General features: G+C 38.3%; 1 protein-coding gene across 2 annotated transcripts in view; it reads right to left on the reverse strand.

Moving 5' to 3' along the window:
• Positions 1–24,187, reverse strand: part of AKAP6 (A-kinase anchoring protein 6) — a 291,172-nt gene that overhangs the window by 25,953 nt on the left and 241,032 nt on the right. For both annotated transcript variants that reach the window (XM_049825778.1, XM_049825777.1), the window contains exon 12: positions 4,341–4,556. In XM_049825778.1, the coding sequence (XP_049681735.1) occupies positions 4,341–4,556 (216 nt within the window). The remainder of the gene's footprint in view (positions 1–4,340; positions 4,557–24,187) is intronic.

Here is a 24,187-nt window from a genome sequence, read left to right on the forward strand (position 1 = left end):
ACTCCTTTTTCTTTTAAGATGATTGCTAGCAGGGTCTTGTTAGGCAAACTATAAGGCATCTGTGTAATTCTGAAGCTAAAATTTAGGTGACATATAACATTATAACAGCAAACTATGGAATGATAAATCTGGGGAAAAAGAATTTACCACAAAAAAACAGATGGGGGAAATAAAAACCTCTTTTGCTAAAACAGATTAGGACTGCTTCCAGTAACAGACAAGTGTCCTACTGTTTTTTAAAAGTAATCTTTGGTTTTTTTCATTGTATGAATACTTCATTCTTTATAGATAGATTAACCTACTGAATCTAACTACATTACATGCTTCTGGAGTGATTCTTATTGATATTTTCACATTCTAGACATAATTTTTGGTTTAGAAGGACACCTTTTACCAGACTTTAGGTGCTTTTAGTACATGTTAATATCTTCTTGTTATTTGTAAACTTTGACCGCTATTGCAAAAGTTGAGCAAAATTAAACATTGCTGAAAACCATCAATGGAGACAAACAATTCAAAAGAAACCTAAAAGCCTTCTGTGGTTAATTCCAGCATACCTTTGTAATGCTATAAGTGGCCCACATAAATGACTGAATGTAAAAAGGGGCAGAAACAGGACAAAGGAAGATCCCAGTACACAAATTAAGAAGACAGTAGAGGATGCAAGTGACTCTTGTACTTATATGGGCCAATATAATCATTTGAGGTACCTTATTTACTGTCAGCAAGTCAGATGCCACGAATGAGTCAAATGCCATCAGGGTATAAAAACACCTCATTTGTTTTCATAAATTACAGTATTTTGTGGGCAACCACAAATAAAGACTTGTTACCAAGAAATACTGTTTGTGTGCCAAGACTGGCACACCATCAAATACGGAGAGATAGGGAAGCAGAAGAAACAGTTCTGGTACCTACCCAAGAAATGACTACACAGGAACTGAGTGAAAAGGAAGGTTAGAACATGCCAACTCAGGCCAGGGAAGACAAAGAAACCTGAACCCTGCAGTGGCTGGGGCATCTTTAAATGCTGAGAATACAGATAGCTCTATCAACACGAGAAACTTGTAGACACTGACATACTTCAAAGCATCACATTATTATAAACAAGCCTAGGATGAGAGGTCCCAAAACAAAACAGCCCAGAGTGAAAATTAGATGAGCATCGTGATAGCTCTAAACATCTGCCATTTCTCAGCAGAAAGAATGACACACCTCCTGCCCCGTGAAAGTCAACTCAGCCCAGCAAATAACTCCAGACCACCTCAGGCAAAGGGGGAACAAAGCAGCATGCACCTTGTGAAGTTCCAAGTGTCTGGATGTCAAGCAAGGTGCCATACTCATACCCTCACCATGCCTCAACTCCTGAACAATTGCAATCCGAAAGAGAAACACAAGACTTACTTCACTCCTGCTGCAAGAGCAGCACCAAGCTCTAATTAGCTCCATTCAGCACTCTCTAAGCTATCTCACAAATGCAACTTGTTTCTGTTCCAAGTTCAATAGAAGATATCTATTTACTACAACAAAATGATAAGATTTGTAGATGAAAAAGGCAGTTCATCATTTTTGTGGCACTTTACCTTTTAGAGAAACACAGTAGAAACCCAGTCCAATCTCTCTCAGGCAGTTATAGACCCAGCAGATACTCAGCCTCTAGCAACTAAAATTCAGGATTCTGAGAACTATTTTTTGGTTTGGTTATTGCCTAATACTGCACACACTTGTTTTTGAAGCTCCAAAATTCAACTGGTTTTTCTACTGCTGGTCAGCTCATTAGACATTTTGTGTAGCCTTAACCAACAGTTTACTAGAGCTACTGATGTAATATATAAGTAATATGACTTAAAATATTCAAAAAATGGAATTATCACAAAAATATAACCAGCATTTCTCAAGGGAATTAAAAAGCTTTACTATTTTATTTTCATTCTTTGTTTATCAATCTTTTCTATTCCTCAGTCTTATATTTATCTTCAACTGCTGACTTCTCTTACTTCTGGTCTCATTTCTTGCTCTCTTAGATTCAAAACTCAAGAATGTTGTCTCTCTGCCACTGTCAAGATGGCATTTGTCTTCTTTTATTTCTTGACTTTCCTTTCATTTACATGTGAATGTATTGTTTAAAAGTTCTATCTCAATTTTCTATTCAGCTTCATTCTGGATCCTCACTAATTCTGTTTTTTCCTTTACTTCCACTGAAACTTCTCTAATATTTTCTCATGACCTTTATTTTACCAGCTTCTGTTTTACTTTTGACTCCACTTGATCAGATTCTCAACAAATTACTGCCTTGGATTTTTCTGCTCTCTAGATTCTTTTTTCTACCTCCTCTGTGTTTTTCTGCTAATTGTTCTTCCTTCATCTTCTGCTTTTCACTAGACTTGAACAAGTCTTTTTCCTTAGCTGCTTCCCTTTCTCCTTTGTAGATGATAATATACATTCAGATACCTGCAGTTCCCATCTCTGGACTGAGGGGTCAAATAAACTCCTTTGCATCTAAGCCTGCTCTTCTGCCTGTCTTTTGAATATCTCCTTCTTGGCATCCATTAACATAAACTAAGCACAAACAAAATGGAACTTTTTCTCTGTCCTTCCCAGAACTCCTCTTTTCTTCAAGCTCTGTCAGTATGACTGTTCTCTTTCTGAAATCTGCATCAGCTGTGACAGCTACAGATCTCACTAGCTCTCTGTAAGGAATCTTAGCTCATTAAGATTTGACATTTTTCTGCTGGTCATCTGGTGAAAGCTCTTAGTTGGTCTCCTTGGTTGTTTCCAATAGCATTCCTCTTCAGTTGATACTTCCCTCTCTGAATACAGATGTATAAGGAAAGGCTAAAAAATAATCTTTTGTTTTCTCTATACCCTTGTACAATCACATGTAGCTTCATCATTTTTACACTTCTTCCAACAGATTAAATTTTTGAGGTCTTTACTGACTCTTCTCAATTATCTACACTTCTTACATTGTCAGTTGACTACTCCCATGCTTATAAAACCAAGGTTGACACTCCATCTGCTTTTCAACGTCTTCCTTTCATGTTGCCTCATACAGAGATGTGCCCCTTTTGAGTTGTCCTGGAAGCCTATTCAAACCCGTTCTTTCCTCAAGTCCCATTTCTATCGCAATACCCAAAGTAAAGCAGCCAATGAACCAAACAGGCAGACAAGCACTCCTACTTTATAACATTTGATAAAGGCAGGCAGGCAACAGATTATTACTACCTTCAGTGGTTCACTCAGCCACAGTATCCTCACTAACTCACCATTTCTTTGCCCATTTAGGCTAACAGTATTTTCACTCAGGAACTGCTAGTGTTTCTGAACAATGGCTTGTATATCTTCATACTACACTACCATAACTGAACAAGAGAATTACAGCTTCTGTTATTTTTGTAAAGGAACTTTAACAAAAGAAGTCAAAAGTAGTATTTCACTGTTAGTCAGATAATTGTTAGGAAGCATGTAAGTATCAAGCATTTTTTCCTTTTATTTGCTTGATATAAACCTAAAAAATTATGTAAACTAAATGTACGTCACTTGTTCTCAAATCTCATCAAGGGTCTTCAGTATATGCACTACACAGGGTTATTGCTGTCAGTGTAGCTGCAGTATACAGACTTCAGCATTATGATAGTAGCACAAAACGTGCTGAGCCAATTCATCCATTACAGTCAATGGTGTTACAGTAGGGATTATTTTGTTCCCCCTATGGTTTATTGTTTAAATGTAGATACTGCTTTGTAATATAGTTTTATGCTGTAGAAAACCTGTCTAATTTATGCTACTTAATGGATGGTTTAAGCAGAGTGCTATTTCGCCTCTTAGGAATCATTTCCCTGAGATAAAAGCAAATTAATGCATTTTACTTATATTCAAATAACACAGATTTGTATATTAATCACATACCCATGGCATTCTATATGAAATACACATCTACTGCTGGGATGCTAATTAAAAACAGCCTTACTTACACAGAAAATACTTTTTTCTGAAATGTATTTACATTCAGTGAAATATGTCTCTGGGCCCAGTTCTGTTAGGTACTGAGCAACTTGGCAACAGGCCAAGATTGTTTTCATTACTTGACAGGATCGGATGTGATGAGATTAAATATCCACCAAACAGGATGTATATTGTGAGTTTATCTTAGTAATCAGTTTTGTCCACAGAATACAATGCCTTGTGAAAAACTGAAGCTTTACTTGTTAGCAGTAAAGACTCGGAATGGCATCTTTGGTCAGAAGAAAACACTCAAAATGTGTCTGGCTTTCTCTGAAAAAGTGTCTCTCGTGAAGAATGAAAACACACGAGATCATTTTAAAGCAAGCGTCACTCACCGAGTCTTTTTCCAATCTCTTCTGTAGCCTTGTTTGCCACTGGACAGCTTGCATGACAATGGCTTCCCACCTCCTCTCAAGGTTTACGATTATCAGCTGCATGGACTGGTGATCTGCATTTAGGTTGCAGGTCTCCTGGTCATCCAGGAGGTGCTGGCATAATCGCAGCACAGAGGCTACCCCACGCCGTCTCTGTTTGATCTCACAGCATAGAGACTGCAGGACAGACAAACAACAGATGTCAGCGTGGAATACTCTGCAAATTAAAACATTAACTATTATCTGATATTTAATGGTGCCCGATCTCTGTCTTACAATAGTTTTTTCAGCTCTTCCATAAATTCCCATACTTAGTGTCTCAAAGCTTAGTGTTTTATTTTCAGATAAACACAGCCTTAATCTTAATAGTGCAGAAGGAGTAAAGCTACTTTCGGTCTTCTTCAAACAAATGCCATACATAGCTAACTGTCTCAATAATGTTGAAAGTTTTATAGTGTAGACTGGTTTATTCTTCTTTTTTTTTTTCATTCAGCTGGGACACATCTGAAATGAGTTACCCTGACAGTAATCAGCTTCAGAAATTCTTCAGGAAAAAACAGGGGGAAAAAATTGTAGTCATGCAGCAAGGAGATATATATATATTTAGAAAAAACAATAGAAATTATGGGTCATGTGTACCCTGTCAGAGGAGAAACCTTAAGGAAGGAGGAAATTCTGTATAAAATTCTTTACAGATGTTTTTTGTTATCATAAAATATTTTCAGGGTAGTTCCATATTCAAGTAAATGTAGGAATACTGTGATAACTGTATACTTCTTAAAGATGAGTAATTCACTGCATTTATTTCATCATACTGATTCCAGTGCTACCAAGAATGCAGTCTGATGTGAAATGCATCATGGGAGACAATCGCTAAGCCCTAAAATTGCTGAATATTGATGGGAGCCAGAATATGTTGGTTCTATGCCAGAAACCCAAGTAACTACACTGAGAATCTCATTGAACAGCAGTATAAATAATGCATCCTACATGCCAAAACTAAAGAGATATCTACCACCCGGAAGCAGTTAATGGCATGGGGTGTTTTTGAGCATGGTTTTATCCACAATCACACTCTACTGTCATTCAACATCAATTCAGGGTTTTATTAACTCGTAATGTGTTTTAATAATAATATCTATGAAGCTGGGGTCCAGAAGGCACAAATGCATCTGAGGATGACGGCTTCAGCCCAGCTTCTGAGACCCTATACTTTTATAGCATTGCACGGTTCAAGTATTCAACTATTATCATAGGCCTGTGCTACTCCTGAATTTAACAGGACTATGCTCCACACGTGGGAGCTTTCCAGATAATTTAAATTGTAACTTGCCAACATCTGTTTCCCTCTGTGGGATGCCACAGATGAAAGTGCATGACCCCATGAGAAAATCTGAACTATCATCTTTTTTTGAAGACAGGGTATTTGCCTTTAAGCTTCCAGTTAATCATAATAAGCAAACAAAAAAAGCCACTGCATATCTCGAAGCTGTTCACAAGCGTGAACTGATAAAAAATCAGGACCTGCCCTCCTGCATTTTATTAGCAAAACAATAACATTCTACAGAAAGTGAATTCAAGTTCCAGAGTTTCACATCACTTTTCCTTTAAAAATTGGAATTTATACTTAGAAATGTTGTACCTCAAAGGAGTATTTTGCTGCCGGAACTGCGTGCTTGATCAATAATACTAAGCTGAAAGTCTAAAGCAAAACCTTGGTATACACATCTAAAAATATGTATCTTTTCTTTGCCTTGGATAGTGTGCAAGCGATTTTTTTTTATTCAAAGCCTTCAAGAGAAATGACGGTTAAACCCACAAACATAGCTGAATTACTAATCTACTTTCACTGGCACAATTGGGCCGTTGTAATAGTTAACAGATTGCTTATTAATCAACAAGGGTAAACAAGACAATGCAATCTCATTTAAAGTGGAAGTTTTAATGCCTAAAAGTATTTGTGTTCAAGATGTTAATCCCGATAAGGCTTCATTAGAAGACGTCTTAAAATGATTAAGTACGTTTCATTGTAAAGTACACTGAGTAGTATATTAGCAGGTGGACATTTCATACAGATGTTCCACTTATTGATATAATACATTCTATAGCTATTTAAATTACCCTAACTCTGTAATAGCTAGAATTCTATTACTTCTATAATGAGAGAACCCTGTACCTTTAATATTTCTGAATTTTAAATAAGGTGAATGAAAAATTCCCAAACCACTATTTATGGCAAAATATGACCAGGAATTTTATTATTCAATTTATACCAGAGCTGCATTTTCACTTATGTTTCCTGAACTTGCCCTTATTTATTTTCCTAGAGTTCATTACTATTTTCCTTCATAGTTCTTGATGTAACCACCACATCCGGCACACTTCCTTTCTGATGCTGCTCACTAGCCTAATGTCACATCAGAAAAAAACCCAACCCAAACCAAACCAAAAAACCTTCCTAAAGATAAAGTCTGGGTTCTTATTTTACATTTTATAACAGCTAAGCAATTCAGTTTTATGGAAGTAATGGTAAGTTATATACTGATGGCCGTCAAATCTATGTAGATATACATTAACTTCATGGAAGTCAGTACAGCTCAGAATCTGGCCCCATAACATTAACTTACTTTAATCTATCTGATTATGTCATCCCTTATAAATATTGTTCTTTTTTTGATACAATACCATATAATATGATGAGGTAAGGACTATTTCATTCATAAGCCATTATACGGGAGTTTAAGTGAAGCCTTTAAGTTGTGTTATCTGAAAGCAGAGCTACAGCATCCAAGTCATTTCTAATTTACATCAATTTTACACCAGCATAATAACAGTAGCTCTACTGAAGCTATTTCTGATTTACATGGCTGTGACAGTACAATTAGGCCTATGGCACTTTTGTTTCAATTTTATTACATGATATTATGGTTAATATTAAACAGGAGAAGAATGAAGTGCTTGCATCTAACTGCGTTGAAAGAGTTGGCTATAGCAACAATACTTTAAAAGCCAGAGAACTTAATCATGTGAAGACATCTTTAAACCCTATATAATAGCACTGGCAATAATGAATTTAAGCAGTATTACGGTCTGGTATGTAGTGTCCTAAAGGGACACAATAATTGCCTGTATCCTGTGACAGGACATCTCGCAGTGTTGTATATCCATCCATGTTCTGCTATTGTTAAAATGGCATGCTTGCATAAAAACCTGTCAGTATGGCAACTGTACAGGCAAAGTATGCTTCCAGGACCGCGGTTACATCAATTATTTGCAAGGTACATTCTACATTGTGAATTAACAGCTATAATTCATGATTAATAAGAAAAAAAAAGAAAAGAAAGACGATGAGTATCTCTACTGAGGCTTGGGCCTGATGTTCTACAGCTGCTATAGTAAGCTACTGGGTGCTTGACAGTTCAGAAAATTAGGAAAGGATCTAACAGTAGACTGAGAAGCATCATCTAGGCTCACTTAGTCTCCTGTGTGTGCAAAAGATTTGCTGAAGTATAGATTAAGAGATCAGACACTTTCGATTGTGACTCCTCACACTATCATGTGTCCATTGAGCTGTGGTAACTGTAAATAGAATCCAAATCTTTGCAAATGTGGGAGAAACACATTCACTTAAATCATTTGCAGAGCGACTTAAATTAATGTATTTGACTTTTTTGCTGCAGGCTAAGAGTATACACAGTGACTGCAGCTGCTGTGTATGAACTTGACTTTGTGTCCGAGTCCTTTGCTTCACAACAGATACCCTGATAACACTGAGGTGCTATTCATTATAATGTTATTACGAGTCATGGTTTCCCATACTGAGGATTCCTGTCCGTGCTGCTAGAATCTCAGAAGATTTTTCTTCCCTCTGCCTACTCCTATTTTCAGTGCTTTGAAGTTATCACCCGCATAGCTAAAAAGGGCTAGCTGAAACTACTTTCACAGCTTGTTAATACCATGCCTTAAATCATCTGGAAAAGCCCCTGCTGAGCCGAATGACATCAAACACTCTTTCCAAGCCATGGGCTAATGGCACTATCTATGGGGATAGAAGTAGCCACGATCTGAACAGAAGGTGCTCTGCATAGCTGCGTGACTCCTAAGTGAATGGCATATGACCAGAAACACGTGTGCAGCTTTAGGCAGTGCCAGAGCATATGGGAGGCATAGAAAGGTGGGAAGTTGAGGAATATTAGAGCCCCTCAAGCCCCAGTCCCCCTTCATCCCTCAGCCTTCCTGCAGAGTATCAGCGCCTGAGCTGTGCTGCACCGGCTGCTCTGCACGGCTGAAGGACGTGGATGGGAAGTCGGCTTTCTCACACAACATGGTACACGAGTTGGCCACTGAAGCGCTGTGACATCAGGGTTCTTCAGCAGGCGTTTAATACTAACCATTTGAAAGTGCTAAGGTTCTCAGTGAATTCGGTGGGACTACTTGCGCTTAAAAATAGTGTAAAAGTCAGTTTAAGATTAGTTTAGTTTACTTAAATCCAGATAATCCACATATAATCACTACATAAAATGTTGAGATATGATTTCTGTAGCATCATTTATTGCATATTGTTTGGGGAATTCACTTTTACGGGATCTGAAGTTCTTTCAACCATTTCCGTCTTTCTTGCTTTCACTCTACAATTAGGAATAATAAAGGTCCATGCAGGGATGCCCAGAGCTTTGAAAATAGTTGGAAGATGACAATGGTAACTTACACAGATGGATTTTCTTTGTGCTTTCAGGTTCAGAAGAAATGCCAAGGTACACTGAGACAAATGCTATTTCTAGGCTTATGTTGTGTTTCCATATATGGGCAACCCTGGGTGTATTTAGGGAAAACAAAAGAAGCTCGACTGCAGATAAATCTGGAATGACCAGATTTAAGAGGAAGTTTCTGTCTAACCTTGGTCTGTTAAAGGCTTACTCCTTCTCCTTGTTACAGGCTGTGAGTATGTGAGGGAGGGAATGATACCCTTCCGACTGCATCAGTTGTTGCCGGATGGAAGGCGAAATGAAGACGGAACTGTAGGGTTTTAGTACAAGAACCATATGCAGAAATTAAGGCAAAATGTGAGAATGGAAGCTACCCTTCTGAGTACAACGATCAAACTGCAACTCTTAAAAAAGTGTAATTTGCCTTTTTACATCTGATTTTTGGCTAGTGCAGCACTTCAGTTTTCAAAAGTGCTAATGTAAAACTTTTAAGTATCATGGCTCACAGCACTAATACATCAATAAAGGGAAAACAGGAAACAATATGCTCACAAATGTTGGGTAAATTGTTGGGTAGTTTTCAGTGTTTTCTGTGAAATGGCAACTTCTCTTGCCGGGGCGATGCATCCCTGTATTTCAAATTCCATTCTTACAGGACACATGGTGAAAATAAGTATTTCTGTTTCTGAATGAAAAAGAAGCCCAGTAATTCCTCAAAAAATATTACTAAGAAAGTAATTCCTCAAAACAAAAAAGCTAAATGACAAAGATAGGAAATGAATGATGACTTGTCTTCTTTTAGAAAAATACTGCCAAACCCATGTGCTTTTGCTGATTTCAAGGTTAAAAGAAAATGTCACCTAATATGGGAACTCTACTCAGTTGCATACTGTGGGACTTAATCTATACTGAAGCTAAATATTCTATAAGTATGCAGTGAAGTGCAAAAAACAGCAATTGAAAAATGACATGATTAAATGGCACAACATGCAATCATTTGCTCTCAATTATATCAATGTATCTTCTTCATTTCAAGGAGTCAGGCAGAAATATTGTTTTTTAAATGCCTCTATTAAATTGGGCACCAATAATAAAATAGATGAGAGTCCTAATAAGCTCATTTACGTAACATACATCACACACCACAAAACTATTCTCTCCAAACGGGTTTGTTCATAGATTTGTCTCCTGGTTGTCACCAGTCTTGCCTGTATTAAAAGATTTTAAAGGCACAAGGCTTGCAGACCATTCAGTGGAAAACCTTTGCACTTAACCCTTGAGAGATCTTTAATGCTAATTATGGAAAAAGTATTGATATAATATCTTTGCTGTCACATTTTATTATGATGACGGTCACAACAGAATCTGGGATTGACATTTTAGAAATATCATCTAATTGCAAGTCAGAAATACAGAATGACAGTTTAAAGTAGAATACGACTTCTTTCAAAACAGCGAACTGGTTCTCTTTATTTAAAAGCCTTACTTTTAATAGCATTACAACTACTAAATTGCTACGCTGATCATATCTCTGTAACTCACTGCTTAGCAAAGTGTTACGATATCTCTCTTACAAGTCTGAGCACAGTTCACTATACTCCTTGTTTCTATACATATTCAAAATGGCAATGAACTAATAGGAAAAAATACTTCATTTTTTGCACTGGCTTCAAGAATCTACATAGGAGCTTGCATTCTACATATAATCAAGTGCTTATATTCATTCATTCATTCATTTCATTAGCATTAAAAAATTACATGGGAATTTGTGTTTATTTGCAATGACTAATGCAAAAAATTGTATTAATTAGGTAAAAATATTTATTTGAAATAAAATATTTATTTTTAAATAGCATTCTAAAAGTACCTGTGTTCTTCCCCATTTTCCTCTAGAAGTACAATATATGCATTAACACCAGTAACAATCCAGAATAGATGCTTCTGGGCTCATTCCATAAAAGCTGCTATTATATCCGTACGACATTCTTTAATTTCTTTGTTCTATTCCTTATGCTCATTTAAGTACTTCAAAATATTTGTTTGTAAGAATATAGTTCCATGGTCTGTTATTTAGCTCATATTCCCATGTAACTAGTAATATGTAATATACTTCTCTTCATAAATTAAAAACACTATTAAAATTCCAGACATATAAAACAATATGAAGATTAAGTTACTATAAAAGAAACTATAATAGCTTACAGATTGCTTGTATCATTACTAAAGCGCTGGTATCTATTACAGTGTCTCACTGGAATAAAGAATGCACTTTTGGCAATAATCTGTAAAAAAGTGCCCATTATTGTTAAGATGCTCCTATCTTAGCTCTAAACTAGTGTGCAATTACAGGAGGGTAACTTTTAAAAATAAAAGAAAAACAGCGTTGGATGTAAATGCGTCTTCCCTACTGAAATACAACATAGCCTTTCCAAGCCTTATTTTAATGATGTTTCATACAAGGCACTAATTAGATTCATTTTCACACTGAAATATTTTAGAGCTATTTACTACACACTGCAAAGTTGGGGTTAACTTGGTTCCAGGGGATAAGCCAAGTCATTCAGACAGAGGAGCCAGACATGATGGCAGGAGGATCCATTTTTCTAGTCTGGCACTGTTTGTGTTTATAAATGCCTTTGGTTTGTGCCCTCTTTTAATTCAATTTGAGAAGTTCTCTTTCCAGCAAAAAAAGATCCAAAGGAGAAATATTGAAAGAAGTAGCACAATTTGCTATGGTTTCTTTTTTGTCCCCAGAAAACACTAAAAGAAAAGAAGGGAAAGCATCAGACAGGTAGGATAAATATCAGTGCTATGTTTTGCTTTTGTAATGATTCCTGAATCACACTACCCCAAAATTCATTTGCCTATAGTGGACATTACAAACTTGAAATTTTTGCTAGATCACCACACTGGGCAGAGTTTCAAATGAATGTGCGTGGAAATTCAAGAGATTAAATGACTTGAGGTACAGGTGGAAACTTTACAAAATCAAGTAGGGCATAAGTTAGGCTGAACTTTACTTCCAGTTGTTGGAGCTCGCTTAGAATTACAGCTTTAAAGAAATCAAGATGTTTCTTAACATACATCACACATTAGATGCCAAGAAACCCCCTCCAATTGCCTAAAAACTTTAGGTATCAGAATTTCAACCATATTTAATGAACAGTTAAAACTGTCAAAACTTTGTATCCTGCCTCAGAGCTATATAAGAGGTTTTAGACAGAAAACTTCCTTGCATGGCTGTACATCAATACCTGTAACCCTCAGGCTGAGGTTCAGATGCTAATATTATACTTACTCCCTTTCTTAATCTAGTTCCCCCACAGCTGGTATACATGCATTTTTGCTGTCCCTGTGCAATGGGCCTGGTATATTCTGAAATTTAGTGAGAGTTTACCCTATTCTGAATTACAGGAAAAAAACCATCCTGCAGTGCATTGGTATTACCTTTTTATGGGAAAGCAGTGAACATAAAATAAATTAGACTAATCTTTTGGAGACTTCAGGACAGGCAGGATGATAGGAAAGGGAAAATAAACAGATCTAATGAGTAAGGAAAAAGAGATTTCCTTTGGCTTTTTTTTGTGTGTGTGTCAGTGAAGCAAATTTAGCCTGGATTCAAAAATGTACAGCTTGAGCTGCTCCAGGGTAAACAGAGGAAAATATATTATGATGCTTTCATGTGTATCTGTATATGCACAAGGACAACAAGCAGGCTTTTCTAGAAATGATGTTCCTCCTTTTATTTCAAAAAAGCAACGCATCCTCAGACTGGATATGTCATTAAAACATAAAAATATTATTTTCATTCTTTTGCCATGTCTTAGTCATAAACATACACACAGACACATATTTTTTGGTTTCAGCTCAAGACAAAACTAGCAGTCCCCAAGAGAAGTTACTTGCAGCAGAATCAACCAGAGCCAGGCAGCACTGTGATGAGATAGGCTCACTCATATCTGAAAGAGGCTAGCCTACCCCAGTATCTTACTTGCGTAAATAAGTTTTAGGCAAGTGTTTGCATAAATATGTTAAATTTTAAATTACCATTAACTTGCCTCTTGTACAAGTGTCGTGGTTTAACCCCAGCCAGCAACTAAGCACCACGCAGCTGCTCACCCACTCCCCTCCATCTAGTGGGATGGGGGAGAAAATCGGGGAAAAAAGTAAAACTCGTGGGTTGAGATAAGAACGGTTTAATAGAACAGAAAAGAAGAAACTAATAATGATAATGATAACACTAATAAAATGACAACAGCAATAATAAAAGGATTGGAATGTACAAATGATGCGCAGGGCAATTGCTCACCACCCGCCGACCGACACCCCGCCAGTCCCCGAGTGGCGATTCACTGCTCCCCCACTTCCCAGTTCCTAAACTAGGTGGGGCGTCCCATGGTGTGGAATACACCGTTGGCCAGTTTGGGTCAGGTGCCCTGGCTGTGTCCTGTGCCAACTTCTTGTGCCCTTCCAGCTTTCTCGCTGGCTGGGCACGAGAAGCTGAAAAATCCTTGACTATAGTCTAAAGACGACTGAGCAACAACTGAAAACGTCAGTGTGTTATCAACATTCTTCACATACTGAACTTAAAACACAGCACCGTACCAGCTACTAGGAAGACAGTTAACTCTATCCCAGCTGAAACCAGGACAACAAGGTAGGCAGACATGACTTTGACATGCACAGTTTAGTCCCAGGGCTATAAGGCCAGAATTAGAGGTGAGGACAGAAGCAGGTGATGTGGTCAAGATGAACTGTGAATGGCAGTCAAAAAGCTAAGTGTTGTCAAAAGCCAAATGTCTGGATGAGATGACTGTATACCATAGTCTTAGAGGCTCAGCGTTACTCATTCAGCGTTACTCATATTACTGCACCTTCAACTGCCATTCTTCCATTGCCTGGACAACAGGATTGGGGTAAAAAGACTAGATGGGATGAAAGCAAAAAGGGCACAAAACAGGCTTTCTTTCCTTCACTAAAGCTTAGACTAGAGAATGTAAGGAGGTTCTTCTCATTGTGACCAAAACGTGAAAATAAGCATCACTGTGATAAAGGGAAAGGTGGTGCACTATAAATGGTATAGCATCATCAGCTGTTGGTGAAATGCACAGAAAATCCATCGGATTACAGGCCAGGTCTTCAGTTTTATTCTGAGGTGAGCAAATGCAGCACTTTCCTAACAGACCAGTAAGGGAATCATCCTGCAAAGGACAGGAATCCACATACATTTTTCTTTTTTTCCATTGACTTTATGAAGCAAGCATAATCTAAGCTGCTCTGCTGTCTCTAGTAATATGTTGCCAGTCTGCAAATCCCATTTCTGACTGACATCTCATACTTGTGATACATCATATACCTGATAAGGATTGCAATAACACTTCAGAATGTATACTGAAGGCCTGTTCTTTTTACACTCCTATTCTTACTCATACTGAATTACACTTTACCCTGCAAATAATTCTACTAAAATCAATGGGTTTCCTGGCAGTATGAAATTATTTTTAGTGTGAGTAAAGGTACTAATACAGTCTATAATACTATTCCCTATTGGGACTATGATCTATTAACTTGCATGCAAAGATGAAACTCGGGAAACCTGTCTAGTACTGAAACCAAAATTAGGCAACGGTCTACTAGGTCAATGATCCACCAATTAAAGAAAAACCTCATTAGTAGGACTTAATGGCTCCAGAGAACACTATTCAATCAATAATCCACTAATATCGGAGAGATTTGCACCTGAAAATGCAGTGCTATGGCTCCAAAGGGGCAGTTATAGACAATCGAATAAATTGTATAATCACATGCAGTAGTACAAAGTGGACCTTAATGGAGACAGTACAGTGCATTTTTGTTAATTCTTTCATACTTCCAGTCCACATTGTATTTGTTTTTCCACATGTTAGCACTAACAAAGGAAATAAAGCTTAGAGGCCAACCAAAGTACCAACCTTCACTGTAAATTAGTGCAAGTCAATCTTGGCTTACTTTTAGGGGACATATTTCTTTGTCTTTTTCTTTTGTCATCTTTGGCTTTCTTCTCATTTTCTATTTCCCTTTCCAGGTTGACAGTAACAGAGGAGAAAGATTCTGGTTTTGCAGTAAATAGATCTTCAAGGCAATAGCAGGACAATAAGCAGCCACATTTTCAAGGAGTCATTTGGGTGGGTCAAAAGAAGAAAATCAATTATATTTTCAATGATAATGACAATAATAAGGGATGGAACTGAGAATGTTCTCTCAAAAGGAGCCAAGTCAGCTATTTTCACTTCTCCACATCTGACTCTTCAGGAAGCCATGACTGAGAGCGGAAATATAGCCCAAAGTCTGCAGATATCATTGATGTAAAGGGTTTGGGAAAGGAACTATAAGTTGTTTGTCACTATGAAATTGCAAGGTTTACTTTGTAATGGCCAGTCTGGGACAGCTTTCTCTGTAAGCCAGGGTGTCTTCTGTGTTAGTCAGCTTGAGTCAGACCTCAAGTGTTACAAGCCTACTCATGATATGACAATTAAATGCAGACCATCCCAGTACAGTAAGAAAGACAGGGACGAGAGGCCCATTGCCTCTTTCTCACCAGCTCCAGTTAACAAGGCGGCACTGGATCAAATAAGCACCCTATTGCACATTTGGGAGAGCTGAGACAGAAATTTGGGCTCAACTTTTCCGGAAAATAAATAAGCCTATAGTTAGTGTGGGAGAACCTCACAGATATTAGCAGTAAATCTTTCTGAGCTGGGATTGCAGTTGCCTCCACATCTTCAAGTCCCTCAAGTCTTAAAGACGTTCCTCATGTTTCCTTGAGTAGGATTCTTCTGAGCTAATGGAGAACTTGACACCTGAGCTAGTCATTTAGAAGTAGGTATTCTGAGGTACAGTACATCTCTGTAGCCAGATGCCTACAACAGAACAGATTAATTGCATCCCAAAAGTGCTTCCCCCCCAGTTACTATAAAAGAAGTTCAGACAAGATCTCTGCAATGTAGGTACCTAAAGCTAGCCTGTTTTAATGTACTTCTACCATATGGCTAAGCTGTCTGCAGGGTAATCATCTTGGTACACCAGAAATAAGGGGACAGTACATAAAATAGAGGTAGGAGGAACGAAAATATGAATTAGTAACCTAAAAATAGCTACTAGGCTATTCTCCCAACAAAGGATACAGTGTATTGCTGTATCTGGGCTCTGCTGAACTCAGGGTTCTTCCTGTTACTACAGCAACCTCCATCCCACACTCCAGTCTCAGTCCAGAAGCCCACTGCCACTGCTGAATTAGAACTGCATGCAGATACTTCATGATACCTCTGTGGAACCCTGCAGCATGTTGGATCTAACCATCCCTGGTGACTAGATCTTCTGCATCCCTTCCTTTCCCCCAGCAAAGGGAGCACTTCTGGGGCAAAATGGTTTTAGACAACCAGATAGTGTTCATGATTAATTTTGAGATTTTGATTAATGAAAAACTTAGTAAGAATGTAAAAAAACCTCAGAGAATTCACAGCTTAAGCTTCACAGTCCAAATGGGATGATGGAATCAAAGCTACTATCTCAGATGAGATATTTAAGACTAAATGGGAACTGTAAATGGTATTAGTGTTGTCTTAAGTAAGGAGAGCATTTTGAAACACAAACTGAACTTTCTTTCAGTAAGTAATAAGTATATTAAATCAAAATTTAAGATACATTTGAGTATACTGAGTATTTGAATACCGTGTGTGTGTGTGTGTGCGTATAGTATTCAGCATTGATATTTAAGTATATTAAAATCAAATTAGAGATATAAAATTATATATTGTATTTGGGCCAAAATACTGCATTTTTTGCAAAAAATATGCAGAGCTGCTTTACTATAAAGAGGTGGCTTCTCATTTAAGTGGTCTACAGAAGCACTGCTTTGGGATGGTGGGTCATGTAAATCTAGTCTGAGTTTGCTTCAAACCATTATAGGTGGCATCAGGCTACATTTGACTTTGGAATCCTACTTGTTTTTCAAAAGATTTAATACTGTATGCCCTCCTGTTTGTTAAAATTTAATCCAAACAAAATTTGGGTAAACATTTCTTCATCTGTGAGAAGATTTAGGGCTCTGAATTCACACTGGTTTTGAGAAATTTATTAAAATTATCACAACTTTTTTTTATCATCTTAGAGGTATAAAAAGGATTAAATCCTGCTTGACTTCTTTTGGACTTTCTATTGGAAGCTGTTTTGCATACTTTTGTTACATGCATATTGAATTTCTGTAATTCTGTGATTGCAGCTCTGCCAGGAACATCATTCCAAAAATTGAAAAGGAGCCAAAATGCAGTAGTGAAAGCGATTCCTGGCACCTGTAGGAACAGCCAGCACTTTTCTCCAATCTCTGAGTCTCTAAACCCTTCCTCAAAGGTAATACTTTTCTTTGATTTCAGTTTGGCCATAAACTTATATGCTCCCAAACTCACTTGTGTTTTATTTGATAGAATTATGTTTAACTGAATTGTTTGTAACATGTACAGTGCTGACTCATGCAAACTTTTCAGTTAAAATGGAAAGCATCATAAGAACTACTGATTAAATGATTGATTATTAATTACTAATGCAACCTATATTGTTTAATCCAAAAGTTTTGCTGCTTTAGGCATTGGAGAAATAAGAGATGGTGCTGAGAAATACTTTTTTTTTTAAATGACATTGCATCATCTGGTATTCTCAGTCACAAATTTAGTGGAAGATGAAAAAATACAGTTCTAAGTGAGTCTAGTTATTAGAAATAGTTACAAGCATCAGATAATTTACACTGTTTACAAGGCAAACAGAAATGTCTACAAATATTACTAGCTATGGAATTCAATAGACCATTGACTTTTAGAAATATTAAACAGGAGAACATTTCCAAAACTACCAAGAGACTACCAAGACTTGTACAGTCCACTGACTATTATCCGCTGCTCTTGTTTCAGGGGGGCACCAGTGATATAGCCAGAGCAGTCTGAGGAGACTCAAGAAGGATTACAGAGCCCTGGGAGTGGTGGTAGGGGTCTCTGGAGCACAGGTAGTTTTTTCATCAATCCTCCTGGTCAAAGGGAAGGGGTTTGAAAGGGCCAGTCAAATCTGGTGAATCAACAAATGGTTATGGGACTGCTGCCACAGCCAGGGGTTTGGCTACTTAGACCATGGGACGTGTTTTAAGAAACCTGGTCCACTGGGCGCTGATAAGGTCCATCTGTCAGAAAAAGGGGAGAACATTCTCGGTCATAGCCTCGCCAAGCTGGTGAAGAGGGCTTTAAACTAAAGTTGCCAGGGAAGGGGAACCTCAATCCATCCCACTCCTACCAGTTTGATGGCAGTGCCAGCAATAGATGCCCAGAGCCTGCCTGGAGAGGGATCATAGGTCAGCAGGAGAGCACCTGAAGACCACCACAAAGGAATTCCAGCCACTCCAAACAGTAAAAGTCAGATTCATCGAGGGCAACAACAAAAGCTTCTGTAGGTATGTCAGTGACAAAAGGAAGACTAGGGAAAACGTGGGCCCTCTCCGGAAGGAAACAGGAGACCTGGTTACCCAGGATATGGAGAAGGCTGAAGTATTCAATGACCTTTTTGCCTCAGTCTTTGCTGGCAAGTTCTCCATCCACACTGCCCAAGATGCAGAAGGCAAAGGCAGGGACTGGGAGAATGAAGAACTGCCCACTGCAGGAGAAGATGAGGTTCGAGACCATCTAAGGAACCAGAAGGTGCACAAGTCCATGGGACCTGATGAGATGCATCCACGAGTCCTGAGAGAACTGGCAGATGAAGTTGCTAAGCCACTATCCATCATATTTGAGAAGTTGTGGCAGTCCGTGGAAGTTCCCAATGACTGGAAAAGTAGAAACATAACCCCCATTTTCAAAAAGGGAAAAAAGGAAGACCTGGGGAACTACAGGCCAGTCAGCCTCACCTCTGTGCCCAGCAAGATCATGGAGCAGATCCTCCTGGAAACTATGCTAAGGCACGTGGAACCTAAGGATGTGATTGGTGACAGCCAACATGGCTTCACTAAGAGCAAATCGTGCCTGACAAATCTGGTGGCCTTCTATGACAGGGTTACAGTGTTGGTGGATAAGGGAAGAGCAACTGATGTCATCTACCTGGAATAGTGCACAGCATTTGACACTGTCTCACATGACATCCTAGTCTCTAAATTGGAGAGACATGGATTTGAGAGATGGACCACTCAGTGGATAAGGAATTGCCAGCGACACCAAGCTGTGTGGTGCTGACTACACACTGGAGGGAAGGGATGCCACCCAGAGGGACCTTGACAGGCTTGAGAGGTGGGCCCGTGCAAACCTCATGAAGGTCAACAAAGCCAAGTACAAGGTCCTGCACATGGGTCAAGGCAATCCCAAGCACAAATACAGGCTGGACAGTGAGTGGATTGAGACCAGCCCTGAGGAGAAGGACTTGGCAGTGTTCGTTGGCAAGAAGCTCAAATGACCCGGCAATGTGCATTTGCAGCCCAGAAAGCCAACCATGTCCTGGGCTACATCAAAAGAAGTGTGACCAGCAGGTCAAGGGAGGTGATTCTGCCCCTCTGCTCTGCTCTGGTGAGACGCCACCTGGAGTACCGCATCCAGCTCTGGGGCCCCCAACATAAGAAGGGCATGGACTTGTTGGAGCGAGTCCAGAGGAGGGCCACAAAGATGAACAGAGGGGTGGAACACCTGTCCTATGAAGACCAGCTGAGAGAGTTGGGGTTGTTCAGCCTGGAGAAGAGAAGGCTCCAGGGACACCTTGTAGCAGCCTTCCAGTACCTAAAGGGGGCCTACAAGAAAGGTGGAGAAGAACTTTTTACAAGGGCATGTAGTGGTAGGACAAGGGGTAATGGCTTTAAACTGAAAGAGGGTAGATTTAGATTAGATGTAAGGAAGAAATTCTTCACTGTGAGGGTGGTGAGGCACGGGAACAGGTTGCCCAGAGAGGCTGTGGATGCCCCATCCCTGGAAGTGTTCAAGGCTGGGTTGGATGTAACTTTGAGCAACCTGCTCTAGTGGAAGATGTCCCTGCCCATGGCAGGAGGGTTGGAACTAGCTGATCTTTAAGGTCCCTTCCAACCCAAACCATTCTATGATTACAACATTTTTTTGGTACAAATAAGCAGTCTGATTTCTTTGATGTACACACTGATTAAAGTGAATGAGAACCACAAGCTTTCAGTACTGCTGAAAATCAGGTCTCTCTTTTCTAAAGGCCCAAACAGAGATTTAGGAGACAGGTATGACAATATATACAGCATGTTGCTTATCACTTCAAATAAAGCCAGATCAGAAAACTACATGAAATGCAACATTATTGTTGCCAAAGAACACCATTTAGCCGAAAACCTCTGCTAAAATCCTGTTCTGAACAGGAAAATCTTGTTCCCCCTCCAAACTCTGTTTGGAGGAGGAGAACAGGATCCTTTATAAATCTTGCTAGTGAAAGCAATAAAAGCTTTCCCAGTTCTACGTGATCGAGAAGGGATTCTGAGATGGACAGATACTTGCAAGTCTAAGCTTGTTCTTGAGTAGCTGGTCTGTGAGCCAAAGACATAACAACTACCCCTTTGATGCTGATGGGTCATTTCTCTATATTGAACACTTAAAGTCATAAGTTTTATTGCAAGTGACAGAAATATATGACTAATTATTTAGGCTCCCTCACTGTCTTTTGGAGGAGCATTTTGCAGAGAAAACAGCATGCTTCTTGAAGTCCCAAACACATAAAAGCAAATATGGCAGAATACTTCTACTTAGAAGCCAACAAGCACACAAAATTCTGGCTAGACCTTAGTCAAATGAAATTTACTAAAACTTCCATGAAAGAATGTGAATTCTTTTTATTATTGCTCCTCATTCTTTCCTGCTCCAAATCTCTCCTGACCCACAAAATTGCCATACATCATTAGGTTAGGAAATCAGTTGTGTCAATTATTAGTCTCATGACATTAGGTCCTTCAGCTGTTAGAATTATGTGTTTACCTGAGAATCTTGTATTTCATTTTAAAAGTATGTTCCTGGTTCTGGTCCTCATCGTTTCAGTGAAAAGCTAGAAAACATGAACTCAAGGGACTCAAAAGGCAGAACAGAAATAAAAAGGATGAATAAATAAAATAAATGTATGTTCGTAGTTATGAAGATCTCATGAATTTTAAGTCAATCTCTTGATTCTCTCAGTCCAGATTCATGGGGTTTTCACATTGCAACAGAAGAAAACAAACCAGGGTGAAGACACCCACGCTTCACTCTTTACAGCTGGGCAACTTGTGTTCATTCTTTCCCCCTTCTTGACAGGAGCCGGGGTTAGGCTACACTTGGAAGCTCACTTAATGCTATTGTGGAATGGCCAGCAAGTGTCACTATAGACTGAAGCAAAGTTCGTGCCTGTCCTTCGTAACTAAATATGAAAATGTCTGAGGCAGCCAGGAGCACTGAAAGGTGGTGGAACAAGTAACAAAATGGCTCTGCAGACCAGCTGCACGTTGTGTTGCACAGAGATCACTGGGATGACCAAAGCATACCACAGAGTTTCCACAAAACCAAGAAATACAGGACCTTACATAAGCTGGGTAGTGACCGTAACTAATAATATTCTGGTAATTCTAATATCTAAATAAGCTAATAATAATGGAACCCCCCCCCCCCCCCCCCCCCCCGGATTTGAACTTTGAAAATAAACAAGAAACAGTGGTAAATGCAAGGAAGCAGTCTCTTTTCGTCACATATGAAAATGGAACATACCGAGAAGTAACCCAGAGGAAGGAAGGAAGGGCTGCCCTGTGGTTAGCACCAAAGATTAGGGTCACTGTAGCTGGGTTCTACCCTAACACAGCCATTGACTTTCTGTGAAAACCTGGAAAAGTCACTTAATTTCCATCTATTTTATTTCCCTCATTTCTAAAAAGGGGATAATAATATCTACGTTACAGGTTTAGTGGGGCTTAGTTCATTAATGTTTGTACAGCATATACAGCTCCTTGACTAGATAGTACTATAGAAATGCTAAGTATTATTATTGCACAGCAATATCCCAAGAGAAAAGTAACACAGTAGTACATTCTTTAATAAAAAGAACACTCAAATTAATATGGCGCGATTTTTTATAAAAGAAAACAAAGAAGTAAAAATAATTTCCTACTACTGAATTTAACAACCCCTCCTCCCACCACATTGTTCTCATCTTGGGTCCCAACCGCATGTGAACTATACATTCAATTCATCCTCCAATTGCAAAATGAAAGGAAAACACCTGAAAAATTAAATAACTGTGGTTCCTAAGGCATAAGTGTAATTTAAAATATAACATTACGGAATGAAAATCAACAGCATTGTTAAGTTTATTCTATTAACAATGTTTCTCTCTGTAGTGTGGCTGTGTGTATAATCGGGACAGTGCAGCACAATAAATTTCCATTAAGAAACAATGATTCACTTACCACAGTGAAAGCAGTAATAAGGTTAAACTCTTAAGTTAAGTGGAAAGTAAGTCAAACTAAACCCCAGCAGGTTTCCTACTAGTGGCATAGCTAATGTTTTTGAAAATGTTCTAAATGTTCTTTCTCAAATATATGTATTATACATTGCAGTATTGTTAATTATATCCATTTTCTCTTTTATACACTTCCCCAGGAGATCAGTGAAGAATGGAAAACTTACTTATAGTGGATTTCAGATTTAATGAGACAAAGATGGTTTAATATATATGACAAAGTGATGTGCTCTCACCATATTTGATAGGTAATTATTTTTTATACTCTAATGGCTACCATTTTGAAAATAATTAATGTATTATTTATGTAATTAATAGATAATCAACCAAGTAATGAAATACTCTGGTTACATCATGGTGGGTGGTACTATCCTGTTTAACATCTCTAGAGCTCTTGGCATGACATCATATCATATATATATATAAAAAGATTTCATTTGAGAGTTTTATGCACACTTCAAATACATAAGTAACATTGCTATGGAATTTCTGTTCATATACAAATATAAAAGTCTTAGCCATATATATACAAATGTGTATTTAAGAATGACTTTGTCTGAAATTAGATTTTTAAATCCATAGTTATGCGCTTCAATAAATGCCATAATTTTCCACAGAAATAAAAAGCATCCAGCATTTCCTATGGAAAACACGAGTCTACTGCTGTGAAGTTTTGCAGGTCTATCAACAGTCCTTGATAATCACTAGCTTTGAAGTTTGCTGATAGAACAAACAGAATCAGTGTGACTTTCTTTTCCCATTAGCAGAAGACCACAAATCAGTAAAAAAAAATAATATATAAATGTCATAAGAAAACTTAAAATTGCATTCAAATGGACATGCTCAGGAACCTGAAAAAACCCCTACCAACTTTACCTACATTGACACAACCTTCTCACTAATCCTCATGATTGGAAGAGTTAAAGAATGACTAATTGGGAAGATGGCCATTTTTCTGCTGTTGTTTTCATGAACGCTTGTATTAAAAAGTATGTTTAGAAGTGTTTGCACCATGCCCTTTGAGGTGAGTATTTAATAAATTGTCCATCACCTTAACAGTGCTGTTGCCCTAGACACCCTGATGTACTAGTGGAAGAGAAAAACCTCTTTACCTCTAAAGCTCAACAATTACTCGTGATTCCTTTCTTATTCTTTGGTCAAAGATCACTTGCAGAGTAAAGTGACCTGTAATGATGACTTAGGTGAGGGTTTATTTAGAAGTGATAGCTACGAACAGAAGAAAATCGCATGGTTCTGCCAGGTTTGTTTGCTAACTTAATAGCCCTCTTTCCTAAACAGTCCCACTACTTTGGGGGAATGGAACAAAACATACAACCTCCATTAAGTCAGTTGCAAAGCCGAATGCTGGCCTTCAGTTGAAGGAGCTCATCCATCTAAATATAGCATTGTTACTACAATTCTTTTCCCTCCTTTCCATAAATCTTCAGGCTTAGGCTTAAGATGTGGCCTAGATTAATGCAAATCTCATAGTGTGTATGTCTTTTTCCACATATCTATTCACCACAAACTTGAATGTTTTCTCATGTATGCTAAATTTATACCTCTGCAAATGTGACCTCAAATAGTCTATTCTTGACTCATATGTGCAGA

The sequence above is a fragment of the Accipiter gentilis genome, chromosome 22, assembly GCF_929443795.1.
Source record: "Accipiter gentilis chromosome 22, bAccGen1.1, whole genome shotgun sequence".
NCBI lineage: Eukaryota > Metazoa > Chordata > Aves > Accipitriformes > Accipitridae > Astur > Astur gentilis.